Source organism: Neophocaena asiaeorientalis, unplaced genomic scaffold (genome assembly GCF_003031525.2).
Source record: "Neophocaena asiaeorientalis asiaeorientalis breed wild unplaced genomic scaffold, Neophocaena_asiaeorientalis_V1.1 scaffold275, whole genome shotgun sequence".
In the NCBI taxonomy this organism is placed as follows: Eukaryota; Metazoa; Chordata; class Mammalia; order Artiodactyla; family Phocoenidae; genus Neophocaena; species Neophocaena asiaeorientalis.
This window is the reverse complement of record NW_020173679.1, coordinates 501,206-517,475: the sequence shown is the minus strand read 5'-3', so window position 1 is coordinate 517,475 and position 16,270 is coordinate 501,206. Positions and strand designations below refer to the sequence as shown.

At 46.8% G+C, this 16,270-nt stretch overlaps 1 protein-coding gene across 1 annotated transcript in view; it reads left to right on the top strand.

Annotated features, from left to right (window-relative positions):
• VWA5B1 (von Willebrand factor A domain containing 5B1) overlaps positions 1–16,270 on the top strand; it is a 40,161-nt gene that overhangs the window by 10,828 nt on the left and 13,063 nt on the right. Inside the window, exons 8-14 of the mRNA XM_024749978.1 lie at positions 1,967–2,143; positions 5,984–6,094; positions 7,958–8,160; positions 8,629–8,743; positions 10,858–11,043; positions 12,945–13,128; positions 13,994–14,184. Of these exons, the coding sequence (XP_024605746.1) occupies positions 1,967–2,143; positions 5,984–6,094; positions 7,958–8,160; positions 8,629–8,743; positions 10,858–11,043; positions 12,945–13,128; positions 13,994–14,184 (1,167 nt within the window). The remainder of the gene's footprint in view (positions 1–1,966; positions 2,144–5,983; positions 6,095–7,957; positions 8,161–8,628; positions 8,744–10,857; positions 11,044–12,944; positions 13,129–13,993; positions 14,185–16,270) is intronic.

Genomic DNA, 16,270 nt, shown 5'->3' with positions numbered 1-16,270 from the left:
CACAGGGGGAGACATTATGTATGAGAGATGGAGATGCAGAGAGAGACAGAAAGACAAAAAAACTGATGCACATAGATCAGTAGCAGACAAAAAGACCCACACAGATTCATCCTCTCATTTATTCATTCAACAAACACTAAGTGCCCAATAGGTTCTAGGCACTAGGATGAAAGCACTGAAAATGACACATCCTTTCCTCATGGCGCTTATATTCTAGCACAGGGAAACAGACAAGAAGCAAACTCATGAGAAAGATCTGTTTAGGTGAGGGCCGGGGGCTGTGAAACACGAAGCAGGACGATATGATAATGAGTGATGAGTACCGGGTGCTGTTCAGCCAGGTGTTTAGAGAAAGCCTGTCTGAATATGAGACCCGGTGGATTGTGAAGCGTTGGAGGAACACACAAAGAACTGGAAGCAGAATAACGGCGATGAGTTTGGAAAACAGAAAGATGCCCAGAATGGCTGAAATGTAGGGCAAACATGAGGTGGACAGGTAGGCAGGGGTCAGTCCTTAGGGGGGCTTCATGAGCCCTGGTACAAGGTGTGAGGGGAAACTATTGCTTAAGCAAGAGAGTAACAAGAAAGATCACACTGCCTTCTCTCTATAGAAGGGACCACGGGGAAATAAAAGTAGAGGAATCAGGCCAGGAGGAAGCTATTGCAAAGATCCAGGCAAGAGATGGTACTGTCCTGCGCTTGGGTGATTGCAGCGGAGACAGAGAGAAGAGGACAAGTTCAGAATGTATTTTAGCTGCAGAACAGACAGCCCTCTGCTGAAGGAGTGGATGCGTGGGGTGAGGAAAAGAGACGAATCGAGGACAACTCTTAGGTCTTTGGTTTGAACACCTGAGCAGGTGATGATGTCATCTACTGAATTGAGAAAGGGACCCAAATAGACAGAAATTGAGAAATAGACAAAGAGAGATATGTACACGCAGAGACAGTCAGATACAGAGACAGAGAAAGTAGAGGTGGAGAGAGAGGGCGGCAGAGTGAGGAGAGAGGAAATGAGATTTGGTGCAAAGTGACCAGAGAGTCGAGGACAGTTCAGTAGTGGTGTGACAAGGCCAACTAAGAGGACACATGTAAAGATACAGAACTCTGGTGCTGTCCTTCCTTTAATGTTTACTGAGCCCATCTCTGCACCAAGCTCTATGTTAAGCCCTGGCGATGCAAGAGACTCGAGCATGACCTGCCTTCAAGTAGCCCCCGAGCTAGAGGGGAGACAGAGAGATGAGCAAAAACTCACAGTGTGAGACATGCCTGGGTCCCCATGACAAATAGCAATGGCAGGAGCAAGAGTGTAGATGGCTGCTGTGCAGACAATCTCTCTGCTGGGAAGCCGTCTCACAGGCATTGCATTTAGTCCATACAACTCAGTGAGGTATGTGCTCTTGTCCTCATTTCATGGATGAGGAAACTAAGTCCACCAGGAAGATGGGGGCAGGTTTTCCAAAGAGGTAAAATTTGAAGCGTGAGTAGGAAGTTATCAGTGAGAGAGAATCAATAAACCAGAGAATCCAAGTTCACAGCCAAAACGAGCCAGAGAATGGCTTATCCCCTGGGTGTGAAAGGGAAAGAAACCACTATTCAACTGAGGACCTGCACGTGTGCCAGGACCTTCCCATTTGCGTGCCAGCTCAGTTCATCCTCAGAACCACCCTGAGAAATGGACATTGTTTGCCCCGTTTTACAAACAAGAGTCAGACCCAGAAGAGGGTCTTGCCCAATATCACACAGCTGGACGGTGACAGAGCTGGGATTCAAACCCAGGCCTTTCTGTTGCTGCAACCTGTGAATGTCTAGCAGAAGAGCCAGGTAGGGTCAACCTGGAAGTCTTTCACACATAGGGTGAGTGGGATCCTGACAAGACTTGGAGAGTAATGGGGGACCAGCACGACCCCCAGGAGTAGCTCTGGACCCCTTGAACGCCCAAGTGAGAGAGTTTCCCTTTCTCCTCCAGACAGAAATCATCCGGAAACGCCTCCATAAGGACATTCCCCACCATTCTGTCATCATGCTCAACTTCTGTCCTGACCTCCAGTCAGTCCAGCCGAACCTAAGAAAGACCCATGGCGAGTTTATCTTCCTCATCGACAGGAGTGGCAGCATGAATGGGACCAACATGCACCGAGTCAAGGTACCTCTAAGAGGATCCCTACCCCCAGGATCTAGGGTCCCAGGGTGCCCGGCTTCTCAGCACTTTCTGTCCCAAGCATCCCTCCTTCCACACCTGAACCCGTTCCTTAAATGACTATCCATGGCTAAGAGAAATGACAAACAACTTTTGTGTATGTCAGTTTAAATAGAAACCCCACCCAAACTCAACTCGCTCCCAAAATAAACCCCTGAAGTGATCTGAGCAGAGGTTAACTGCTGTCCATTTACAAGGGATGAAGTGATCAGTAGCTTCCCTCGGCATTCTACACGCCTTTGTTGTGTCCCTGTTCTGGCTAAAACACCTCACTAGGTACTAGGTGGAGAGGGATACAGAGCAAACAGGAAGGGAACTAGCATTTGCTGAGCGCCTACTCGGTCAGGTACTGTGTAGCCACTTAATGCACAGCTAGGTGTTTAATCCAGACAATAATCCTATGAGGTGGGCCAAATTGTCACCATTTTCCAAACAGGAAAGCCCATCCTGAGAGTTTCAGTAATGTACCCAAGATCATGGTCTAAAATTAAACCCATATCTGTCTGTCTGACTGTTTCTACCACGTGACATTGGAGATTCATTGGACATGGCCCCTGCCATCAAGGGATGTGTAGAATCCAGTAGAAATGACGTGGTTCATCCTTCTTTTGGTTTTTTTTTTCAAATGCCTAATATGTGCAAAGCCCTGTGCTTGGCCACCTGGAAAGACGGTAGTTTGTAAACATAGTTCCTGCCCTCAAGGAGCTCACAGTCAAGTGAGGGGCATAGCCCTGTTAGCCAAGCCTGCCTGGGAGCATGGTCTTGATGCTTTGGAGGGTTCTGAAGGAGTTCAGGGGAAAGAGTGATAAAACCCTCGCCCCAACATCCAGAAGCGTTCCATCTCCATGAGGAGATTATTCACCACAATTATGGCATTATCCAACACTTCCTTGTATTTTTAGTTGTGCAGATGTCTGTCTCCTCCTCTGGAATTATCCACTCATTAAGGAAAAGGACCAGCTCTTTCTCATCCGCCTCTCCCCATGGGCTCTAGCTCTGTGTTTATGTGTAAAAAGCCCTTGGTTGCTGTTTATTGAACTCAGTAAAGGATCATAGTTCAAGAGAGCAAGGGATGAGAGAACAAGCAGAGGGCTCTGCTGTCACCTGAAATTTTGTCCTTCTCCCGACCTTGTCTCTCTTACTTCCAGAGCAACAGAATGAGCCAGGAGGAATGGGCTTAAGTGGGATCAGTGACGACAGCTATCTCCTAAGCCTTGCTATGACTGGGATTGGTCTTGAAGTATGACAGAGCAGTCATATATGACATCCAAGTTCTTGTTTGAGCCTCTTGACATTGGGATGCAGGACTGCTTGGTACCTTTTCCCCACCCCTGCCCACCATCAAAGGCAGGCATTGAAGTAAGGAGCTGTCCACGGTGCTGGAGTGCTGAAGCATGCTCCAGGACTGTGTGGCCATGTGTATTCCATTCCACAGCTGTACCAACTTGTAAGACATCTCTTCAGTTACTCTAACGTATCATAGGATCACAGACCTAAAACATCTCTCAGAGAGCATTTAATCCATTTTCCCTGCCATTTTCCAGGTAAGGAAACTCAGTCCCCAGGACACTAAATGTTCCTCCCAACATCACAGAGCTGGTGCGGGAACCTGAACCTTCTGTATTCAGTGCTCATTTTCCCTACATTGCCAATAGGGAATTATACAGACTCTTCCACTGAGACAACCTCTCTTCTCTGATTGTCATTCCTGCTACATGGCTCTGAGAAAAACAATGCCTGGGTTCCAGAGTCAATTCTACCACTGACTCACTATGTGGCTTTGGACAAGTTGATTCTCAACTCTGGCTTCATTTACTCTTTCTGTAAAATAAGAAAGAAGGATTCATTCAAGGAGGGCAAACATATGTCACACATCCCTCTGTTCCCCTCCTCCAAGCCCAGACAGACATCAGTAATTGACCATGACACTTTTTTTCAGTGCTGAGCCTGGATTCAGTCTCTACCTCCTTCTCATCTCGGTGTTCCAGGCAGTTACCACCAGTGAGATGAAGCTGGTTCATGAGTAGAAATCCAGTTCCTGAGCTAGAGACCTATTGTCAGGATTCTCTGACAATAACTTGGTTCACATCTCAGTCCCTTTCCCCTTGGAGTCGCTCTTGCTTTCTTTTCCAGTTCAGCTCAGTGAGCTCGAGGTCATCCTTTTCACAAATGACTTTGCATCGGCACAATCCATTCTGCTAAACGCGTCCCATTTAGAAAAAGTCGCAGAAATTACTCAGGCCACACACCCCTTTCCCCACTGACAATGAGGCCATTGAAGGGTTGCTTGAGCCATTAGGTGGCTCATTAGGTTGAAGTTGTAGGAAAAACTGGGCTTAGGGAGGTAGGAGAGAATAGAAATCCAAACAGCCATGCCAAAGGGGAAAGTTCAGCCAATTTAATTTCCTGCAGCTGGTCTCATTCTTCAGCTGCTACTTGCTGCCAAAAACATGGCTTTAAAATTCTAATAGGTGCGAGCAGAGACAATCCATATGGACCAGCAGACTCTCCTCCTAGCAGCAACACACATCAGTAACTAATGAAAAATAAACACATTGACTTCTTTTGCAGAAAAACAAAACATATTGACACAAGCAACAAAAGGGGATGGACAGAACATTAATGTCAATATTTACAGAGGGGAGTGGAAGAGGGGCTGCAGGGCTGCAGAGCCTGGAAGGCCACATGGTGTAAAAGTTGCCAGGATCTACTTGCTGCTGTTTCCTTCAAGATTTTGGAGTATGACAGTTTGTTTCTCTGAAGCTATGCTGAGATCCCTGGGGTGCCATCAATAACTCTATAGGGATGAGGGAAAGCCACTCATTCCTGAGTTCTGTGCCAAGGCAGGGCCAACATAAATAAAGATCTCGGAGCTATGCTTCAAAAGCCTCAGTCCTATTCTCAGGTTTTACGATCCAGTGCAATTCCTTAACCCTCTGAGCCTCAGTTTCCTTATCTGTAAAACAGAGGCATTGATACTGATATGTATCTCATGGGGCTGGTAATAATAACCATTTACTGAATGTTTACTGTGTGCCACACTGAGGTTCAAAGGAGTGATATAACTAGCCCAAGGTCAAGTTAGTAATAGCAAAGGTGAGATTGAAGCCCAGATACGTTTAACTTCAAAGTGTATCTCCTTAACCGCTATGCTATCATACGTGTTACAGAGGTTAAATGAGACACTGAATACAAAGTGCTTAGCATATAGTAATTCTTGACATTTATCATTGCATTGTATCATCTTTATCATCAAAATCATCATTTTCCCTCTTGTCATCTCCTCCACCTTCTCTCTTTGTCATTATTTTTTAGAATATACATTGATCAAAGTCTCCTGGTGTTGCATAGTTAAATAGGTTAAGACTCTTTACTGCTCACAGACCTTGAAGCAAAAGGCTACTTCATCACCAGTGGGACCTGGACCAGGCCACGTGCCTCCCTTAGACGTCAGTTTTGTTTTGGTGGAAGGCGGTGGGCGCTCCCTGCTCTCCTTACCGCTCAGGGTCAGTAGGAGGTGAAACGAAACTGGAAAACTGTGATAGAATGGCTTTGAGAAATCAGACTTGCTACACAGATGAGGACTTTTATGATGATGGCTTTGGCTCAGCCTCTGGTCAACATCAGCGAATTTCTTTATCTGGGGGAGAAAGTGATGTTGGGTGCAGACAGAGGGTGAAAGGTCCACTTGGAGGCTGCTTCTGTGCTGCTATGAGAACAACGCTGTGTGATGGCCAAGCTAAGAACTCCTTCCTGAATCCTAAAAATTCCTTTCTTACCTGTCAGGATGCCATGCTGGTCGCTCTTAAGAGCCTCATGCCAGCCTGCCTCTTCAATGTCATTGGCTTTGGATCCACGTTTAAGACCCTCTTCCCTTCCAGTCAGACCTACAATGAGGTAAGGAGTGGGCATGGCTGGGACCAGAAGGGGTCAGGTGGTGAGAAACAGAGGCAAGGAAGGAAGAGGAAAGAGGAGGTAACCCCGAGGCCTGCCCTCATAGAACCTGTTCACACATATAGAACCTAGATGATGCCAGGAGCAAAGAACCAAAGGGAGGCTATCTCCATGTAGGCAGTCTTCTGGCCTCCCCCCTCCTTAAAATAAAGATCATGTGAGGCAAAATATGGATGTACGCTGGGAGGGGGTAGAGGGAAGGGGTAGGGAGAGGATATATCTTAGGCCTCCCACTCACTGAAGCCTCCATCTCATTAGAATGATAGACTCATGCAAGGAGTGCTAAAGGAGTGAATAACAAGGAATAGAGGAGTGAACAGGTGAGTGAGTGGACTAAGAATGGCGCTCGCAGGGCTCAAGGTAACAGTTTGTAACTAGAGGACCCTTGGCCCCAATAGGATGTTCAAAATGGGAGCATCCTAGGGAGTTCCCTGGTGGCCTAGTGGTTAGGAGTCCGGGCTTTCACCGTTGTGGTCCAGGTTCCATCCCTGGTTGGGGAACTGAGATCCTACAAGCCATGAAGCACAGCCAAAATAAAGGTGGGAGGGTGGCGGACATCTTACCCAGGTCTAGGAACAGGAAGGAAGGAAGGAAGGGAGGGAAGGATGGAAGGGAGGGAGGAAAGAAGGGCATAGGAGCGACTTTTCAATTAAAAATAACTTATTTGTCAGTTTTTTAAATACAGAAATAATATATATTGATTGTCCCACAATTTTTAAATCTAGATAATCAAAATGAAAAATCTGAAAATCTCCCATGATCAGTCAGAAGAAAAGAAAAACCACTGTTAAGAGCTTAGTATAAATCTCTTCTTGCTCTAAGCATTTACATACATTTTCAATAAAGGTAGGGTTAGACCTCCCATACTTTCTGCAACCTATTTTTCTAACAAGACAGCCTATCATGAGCATGTGTCCATGCTAGTAAGTATTCATCTACAACGTAATTTTCAATAGCTGCCTACTATTTCACTACACAGATAGGCTGCGACTTATTTAACTAAACCGCTACAGGTGGGCATTTAAGTTGTCTCCATTTCTTTCTATTTAGTTATCTTTGCAGCAAATACTTCGCATACATCCTTAATGATTCGCTTGGAATAAATGCCTAGTCTTGCTGGTTCCAAAGGTACATATACAGTTTTTTAAGACTTTTGTTATATTCCATTACTCCAACTGTGGATGTTGGGGGAGCATCTTCCTGAGTCAGGAGCAGGAAAACATCTGATGTCCAGTGAGAACCTGTCCTTGCTACAGGGACGTCCATCCAGTGGCAGGAATCCTTGGCCAGTTGGGTCTCACAGTGTCGGTCCAGGAGGGAGGAAATCTGAAACCCAGATTGGGGAAATGGTTTCCTCAGAGTATCATAGGGATTTAGTGCCACAGTCAGGCCAGGACTCAAGTCTTAAAATTTCTAGTCTTGTGGTCTTTCCACCATATCTCCTGCCTCACTCACCAGAAAAGGAAACCTCATTTGTGCTGGGCAGTTAGGGCTTGATGCGCTACCTTTTCCAGGGGTGTTTATATTTTGAAAGAGGAACAAAGAAAGGACAACAGTAGGTTAATACATCATGAATGGTGGCATTTGGGGCATTGGTAGGTGGTGTTATTGGGCAGACTCACACCAAAGTGGCCACCCATTCTTCCTGTGCGTGGGGCAGAGATGAAACTGGGAACGTGAGTCAGCTCCAGTGAGGCTGAACTAAGATCCTGGGAAACAAAGGATTCATCCTCCAAGGGGCTTAGAGTCTCCACACCATATAATGACCCTGGGGACGATCCCCCTGCCCATGACCCTTCTCTGCAGGAGAGTTTGGCCAAGGCATGTGACAACATCCGGAGAATGCAAGCTGACATGGGTGGCACCAACATTCTCTCCCCGCTCAAGTGGGTCATCCGGCAGCCAGTGCCCCGAGGCCACCCGAGGCTGCTCTTCGTCATCACAGATGGTGCCGTCAACAACACCGGGAAGGTGCTGGAGCTGCTGCGAAACCATGCCTTCTCCACCAGGTGGGCACAGGGCTGAAGGTTTAGGGCTCGGTTACTCTGGGCTGCCCTGGGCTGGGGATGTCAGAACTGGGGCAACGTGGAAAGTGCCAGGAGGAGAAGAGGGGACCCACAATTCCTACAGAGCTTTGCTTCCAGGATGGTGTGGCCAACTTCAAAGTTTGCCTTTTCCCCACAGTGGTTCAGGAGGGATAAGATGCCCACACCTCTGCATCCAGGTCTCAAAGAGCAGTCTAGGCAGAAGAAGTCCTACCTGCTTCGACTCTGTGCTGGGGCGGGAGGGGATGGGCTGTCCATGTGTGAATGTGAATGCCCACTGATGGCCCTCTTTCTTCTCCCTCACCCTCTACCTGAAGCTGGGGCCAGCTCTGAGATAGCTCTGCTGGATCATGATCTGCCCCTTTCCCCATCAGGGGACAAAAATGGCAGAGAGGATGGGAAGTAGCAGCCTCTCTTGTCCCCCTCCTCCAGGTGCTATAGCTTTGGAATTGGACCCAACGTCTGCCACAGACTGGTGAAAGGGCTGGCAACTGTGTCCAAGGGCAGTGCTGAGTTCCTGGTGGAGGGGGAGCGGCTGCAACCCAAGGTAGGCAGAAGGGCCTCCATCTCTTCTGGTGCTGGGACCTCAGAGGCCCACACTGGTCACACGGCAACTCAGTGGTGGAGCTGGGATTTCACCCCAAGTCTGGGCACTCCACTGCACCCCAGTGAAAATCAGAGTTGGAGGCCACAGAGTGGACATTTCCTGCAGCTAGTACAGGACACTAGATGCCCTGGTCTCCAGCCACTGGCTCATATGCTCCATCCACTGGCTGGGCAGGACTGGGGCTCCCAAAGGAGTCACTGCCTCTATGGATAGGAGTTGCGCTTGGGGTCGTTTCTGGCCATGTTCCTGATGATGACAAATGATGGCTCAGAAGAATCTAAAGGACCCAGAAATCAAGGCAATTATAGTCTTCTCTTCATGTCTTGCACAATTGGCACAAATAATCCAACACCTAGAAAATCCCTGTGTCAGTCCAGCTCTTCCAAGAACAAGAAACAGAGCTGAAGTTAAGAGTGCAAGAGGTTTCTTGAGGGATAAAATCTGTAGAAGGGAAAAGAGGAGGAAACAGGAGGGGAAACTTTTTAGTCCACGTGCAGATGCAACACGTGTGAAAGGGAAGGAGGGAAGCAGGATTGGTCAGGGAGCGCCTCAGACTGCAGTGCAGATCTGACAGGGTCTCATCCAACCCACCAGGGGTCTCTGGAGCAAGAATTGCCCATTAGGTTGTCTCTGTTGGGTGGAAAGACCAGGCACTAAATCTCTGCCATGCTCATTTGTTGTCTGGGGGCTTCCAGGGAGAGGTGTGAACTTGGTTTGAAAGCTGAGGCATTACACATGGAGACTGTCATCTAACTGCATTCCTTGCAGCAAAAGAACACAGTCTTGTCACATCTTACCCTTCCCCCTCCCCGTATCCTCAGGTGCATTCTCTAGTAGGTCTATGTCTCCTGGAGGGGTCGGATAGGTAGGGTGGGAGGGAGGGAGACGCAAGAGGGAAGAGATATGGAAACATATGTATACGTATAACATATGTATACGTATACTTTCACTTTGTTATAAAGCAGAAACTAACACACCATTGTAAAGCCATTATACTCCCATAAAGTTGTAAAAAAAAAAAAAAAGAATAAAGCAGAGGGAGGTTTTAAGAGGGAAGAGATATGGAAACATATGTATACGTATAACATATGTATACGTATACTTTCACTTTGTTATAAAGCAGAAACTAACACACCATTGTAAAGCCATTATACTCCCATAAAGTTGTAAAAAAAAAAAAAAAGAATAAAGCAGAGGGAGGTTTGACTTCAGATAAAGAGAAGACAGTGTGACATCAGAAGCCAAGATTGGAGTGATACAGCTGCAAGCTAAGGAATGCCACCGGCCACCAGAAGCTGGAAGAGGCAAGGAAGGGATTCTCTCCTAGAGCCTCCGGGGGAAAGCAGCACTGCCAAATGCTTGGGTTTAGCCCCATAAGACTCATTTCAGACTACTGGCCTCAAGAGCTTGTAAAAAAAATACATTGCTGTTGTTTTAAGCCAAAAAAAAAGAACACAGTCTTTCTCAAAGGGAAATTTGAGAGTGCACCCCTATGGCTGCCACAATCCTCAAATCATTTTTCCCCAGCTTTGCAGTCCATTGAGGAAATCATCCTAGGGGACGTTAAACCACTGTCTAAGCGCTAAACCAGGTGTCATTTATTGAATGCCTATCAAGTGGCAGATACTTCAAATGCAGTATCTTCCCAACTACACTGAAAGTTGAGAATTACTAACTCCCTTTAACAGAAGGGGACACGGTGGCCCAGGGAGGTAAATTGAGTGGCTCAAGGTCACTATTCAGTCCATGTTTTGAGACAAACTTTCTGTGTGCCCCAGGCTCATCACAGCCCTACTCTGAGTCTTGGGTTTTTCTCATTTATAAAATGCTAAGCTCAGAGAAGGTGAAAGCAAAGATCTGCTCCAACTCTGATGCTCTAGGAGTCTAAGAAACGCAGAGGCATGTTTGCTGCTGGGCAAGCCGCCCAAAGTCTACTGTCACTTCTTCCCTGCTACCTCTTCTCATGCTCACACCCACATAGTCTTCAGGCTCCTCATTTATGCACACTCCCGTTCACACATCCCCCCAACCTGTGTTCTGACCCTGTCCAACAGATGGTCAAATCCCTGAAGAAGGCCATGGCCCCAGTCCTGAGTGATGTGACTGTGGAGTGGGTCTTCCCTGAGACTACCGAGGTCCTGATCTCACCTGTCAGCACCAGCTCCCTCTTCCCTGGAGAACGGCTGGTGGGGTATGGCATTGTATGTGATGCCTCCTTATACATCTCCAATCCCAGAACAGTAAGTACTTTAGAAATCCCAGGGGTCAGTGGGGGTCCAGAACCCTTCCCACAAAGCCATCCTTGGCCGGAAAGACAATTTATTTGTGGCAGCTAGGAGCCAATCAGATCTGGGTTTACTCTTGTGGGGTATAGTTGTCAGGCCATGGACATTCAGTCATGGTGACACTGCTTGGGTAAATGCTACCATCTCAATATGTGGTTCTCAAGATCCCCTGCAAGAGGAGAACTTGGGGAACATGTTTAAAATGCAGAGCCCTAGCTCCAACCCAGGTCCCCTGAATAAAAATCTCTGAAGATAAGGCCCAGGAACCTGCATTTTGCATAATCTACTCCAAGTGATTTTGGTGAATAGTTCAATTCAGAACAATGGCACTCAGATTTCTTTCCCTGAACACTCTAGACAGATCATATCTCCTTAGATGAATTTGTGTTTTATTCATTTACATGGATAATTCTCTTGTATGTGGTGGCAGAAGTGGAATAACAGTGAGGAACTTCTCAAAGGGAGGTGGAATCCATGCTAAAATGTAGAAGACTGCCTGAGATGCTAGTTCCTCATCTAGCTTCCCTCGTTAGTAAGTCTCTCCACTCCCCTTTAAAGGATTTGTCATCTTGTTTTGTTTTTAAGCAGGAGTCACACCAACTCAACGCCTAGAGGGATTGGGCAGGTATAAAATGAACGAAATGGGCTTGTTGTAAAAATTAAAGGGACAAATGTCATGAGAGATAGCAGACATTCCCCATATAGAGGAAATAAGTGGTGGTGAGGAATACAGCAAACTGGAGAGCACACATTCTGTCTAAATGCTCAGCCCCTACTCGGCCCTAACAAACAGTTACCATGCAAGAATGTGGACCCTATGTTTAATGTGTTTCCAATCTTTCAAGAGAAGTTAGAATTTTATTTGAAATTTCCAGATTTTAAAGTGTTATGGAATCTCTTAAGAACCACGGTCAGTAACGGTAAAACTGTCTTGGAGACTAGAATGTTCAACTGCGGGGAGAACGTGCTAAACAAAATGCTGGTCAAGACTTTGCACAATCCAGGCCTTTCTTGGAGGTCTGAGAGGTAGCAGATCATCCACAGACCTTACTACTAGCAGGGACTGTCCAATCTATTCTCCTTTCCTTACCCATGAGACTGGCAATGCGTTCTCCTACTACTAGAAGAGTTGTTGGGTAAGGGTATAATCGTGACTTACCCTCCCGGAAGGTGATCTAGAAATAACTAATAAGATTGGAAATATTCAACCCAGAAAACCTCCTAAGAATCAAACACATAGAAATAAAAGTGATGTAATAGATTCACGGTCAAGGATTTATTGTAGCATTTTTTACGGTGGCAAAAAATAAATGGCCACAAAGCGAATGCTTAATAAAAAGGGGTGGTAGAATATCGTACAGGCAAATGTTTAAAAGAAGAGTTGACGTGAAAGATTTCCAAAACGTTTTAAGTGCAAAGTTCAAGCTACTGATAAATGTAAGTAATATGGTCCAGCTTTTGCAACACAAGATGACCCCAATAAGCCCTTATATTTTTATATATGTTTATATCATGGAGAATGAAACAAAAGGAACAGATGGTTCATGCTGTTATTTTTGGTTATCTATTTGGAGACAGCAGTAGCATTTAGAATTACACTTTTCTTAACATTTAATAAAGAATATAATTAAAAATATAAACAGCATAAGTGATATGAAAAACCACCTCCATTCACCATCCCTTAAATTTAGGCAGGAGTCTGCCTAAATTCCCCAAGCAAGCAAAAATTTTCTTATTATTTCAGTTCTTCAAAGGTACAACCTCCACCATCTCCTCTCACACCCCTTGCTGCCCTTTGGATGTCCTTCCTGACATCCAGCCTCACTCTAAGCCCTCTTTTCTCTCCCTCCCTCCAGGACAAGAGAAGACGATACAGCATGCTACACTCTCAGGAGTCCAGCAGCTCTGTCTTCTACCACTCAAAGGATGAGGGACCTAGCCCAGACAGTGGAGACTGTGCCAAGAGCTTGGGGACACCCTTCAACCTGAGGCAGGCCAAAGATGCCCAGCCATCCAGCGGAGACTCCGCCACCAGTCCTGGTCAGTCAGTTGTTCTTTGAGCTTTACTCCCTTCTCCAGGGAGGCCATGATTGCTACATTTTTACTGAACACTTATTATGTGTTAAGCACTTTGTACAATCTCATTGAACGGTTAGCAGCTGTGGAGGTGGGTACTATAATACCAACTTGACAGATGAGGGAACTGAAACTTGGAGAATTTTAGCAACGTGACTAAGCACATGGAACTTGAAAGAGATAGAGTACAGATAAAGAGTTTAGACCTGTCTTCCTCCAAAACCTCTTTATGGTTTTAGTTTCCATTCAGAGGGTAATTACTGATGACCTACTAAGGCTAGGTACTGAGCGCAGTGTGGGAAGCAAAGATGACTCAAACATGGCACTTGTCCCTCAGAAGTTCTCCATCTAGTGAGAGAGATACAACTGGCCTTAACTCTCTTAGAAAGCAGAATGACATGGACCACAAGAAAGTTTAACAGACTGTAAGGATCCCAGGGAAAGGAACATCTGGTAGAGGATATTAACAAAGACATAATGAGGGCAGTGGTTCTTAGAAGTGGGGAGGGAGAGGAGATGCCAGGCAGCCGCAGAAACTGCCTAAGCAGACGTGGAGGTGTCATTCCTAGAAAACGCAGACACAACTGGTATACTTGGAGCACATAATACCTTGAGAAATGAGCAGAAAGGAGAGTAGCTGGGTGGACAGATTAGAGCTGGGTTAGGCAACGCTTTGAATGCCAGGTGAGGTGAGGCATCTGAGCATATTTCAGTAGGTAAGCAGTGGAAAACTCAAGAAGTTTCCAAGCAAGAAAGGGGCATGCAAGCTCCTCTCTCTTTCCCCACTGTCCTCCACCCTGATGGCTTCCCTGTCTCCACTCCTGCCCAGGTCTAGACTTCTCCCAGCGACGGCGGGCATACAGCACCAACCAGATCACCACCCACAAGCCCTCTCCAAGGGCCCTTACGGCCAGCGACCCCACAACAGCTGCCAGGAGATACCCACTGAGGAAAACCAAGCTGCAGGACCTCACCAAGCAGACCAGCCTGGATGCTCTGCGGTGGCAGATTGATGTGCAGGTACCCAAGTAGGGCATATTGGAGTTGGGGGTGGCCATAGATGGGGAAGAGCTCTGTCTCCTGCTTCAGCCATAAGGATGGAGCTTGACCACAATTTACAGTGAAGTGAGTCACTTCTTCCTCCTTTTTCTGGATCTTCACTTGCCTGACCTCCAATGATAACTTCCTAATAATGATACCCATTGGTCAATGACATCACCCATTCTCTGCTCGTAGAACTTCCCAGTTGGCAAGGAGCACCCCCATCTACACTCTCATTTGATTTTACAGCACCCCTTGGAAAGGAGGGAATGTGGGGGCCGGCCGCCCCCACTCCGTACAGATGTGGAAATTGAGGGTCAGAGAGGTAAAGTGACTTACCCAGGGTCACACAGCCAATCAAGGGATTGCAGCGAAGGACCTTCTTCCTGAAAAGCCCTTCTTTTCCCCTCTCTGTCACCTTCTGCACCTTCTGAAAATCCCAAGGCTGTACATTCACCCAGGGCAGAGATCATCTCAGAGTGAGAAGCACAGCAGGACCCGTCATCCAGTGTCCGGCCAGACCAGGGCTTCTCAGCTCCCACACTATCGACACGGGAATTCTTTTCTGTGGAGGCTATCCTGTGCACTGTGGAATGTTGGGCAGCCTCCCTGGCCTCTACCCACTGGATTCCAGGGACAATACCATCCCCGGTCAGGACAGCCAAAAATGTCTGCAGACCCTGCCAAATGTCCCCAGGGGAGGGGGGCAAAATCACCAGGTTGAGAATCACTGTCGTAAACCAAATTGGTATTTGCTATTATCTGCATGCCTTATCCCATTTTCTTAAGAATGGGCTTTATGTAGCTTTGTCATTGTGAGTCTGTGGTTCCACAAAAGTAGGCTTTCGCTCTCCCATTCCCACCCATAACCCCCATCTCTCCCCACCTCCAAATACACATAAGCCCCCTATGCTCCCCAACGGTGGGGACACTGCCACCTTGCCCCTGAAGGCTCTCCTCTGTGCTTAGCCAGGAGCCACTCAATGCAGTTGGAAGATACTGACCTTGGAGTCAGGCAGACTCTGCCCCTCAAGCATGTTGCCTAGCCTCTCTGAGCCCCCAATTTCTTCATCTGTGACATGATGAGAATAGCTTGTCAGATGATTGAGCTAACAGTCATCAACTCTACTTGGTGAGAGCTCTGGGCAGCTGGGCAGCTCTCTTCCTCACTTCTTGCCCGTCTTTGTTCATCTCTCCCCATTCCCTGCTTGGCTTCTTCCACAATCTATCTCCAATACACTTGTGTGAATGTATATGCACGCACACACACACACACACACACACACACACACACACATACACTCCCTGCAGCCTATGGCTGGGTGAAGGGGGCTGAATCTTAGACTAACTTGTTGCTATGGAAACTGTAGCAGCTTCTGTTTCTCAGTGTGCTGGTGATGGTGGGGCAGGGGTAGGGGGAATCCCAGTCTCTGCTGTGGTAAAGAGGTTAGGGATGCCCTGGGACCCAGCAACCTTGGCTGGGTACCAGTTCCCACTGAGGCCGTCCTAAGACGGAGCAGCCCCTTTCAACTCCCACACCCCTGTACCATCCCCAGGACCTCAGGCCCAGAGGAAACAGGAAGGATGAATCTAGCCCCTGCCCCAAGGAGACCCCATCTAATGGGGACACACAGGCCTCATTCCAGTAAATATTTGATAGAGATGAAAAAGACCCCATGGTTAACTGTTAGCCTAAAAACTAAGAGGCACTTTTTCTCTCTGTTACACCCAAAAGTGCCTTTGTCCCCCCATCCCCTCCTCCTTCCGGGCAGATATATGTGTTCCCAGAGGCGCAAAATTTATTTTTAACTAATTTAATATTCTTTAATTACAAAAGTAATACGTACTCAGAGTTTTCAATAAAAAAAACTCTCGAACAGTTCAGTTGAATATAAAGTAAAAATAAAAGTCCCCCTCCCCTGTGCCCTGACCCACTTGGTTTTGGGTGTTCCCTTCCAGAAATACTACACACACTAAAAAACACACATATGCGACACACATATATGTTTTGAACAATCACATATACAAACTGCTCTCCAATTTACTTTTTAAATGTCTTTTTAAT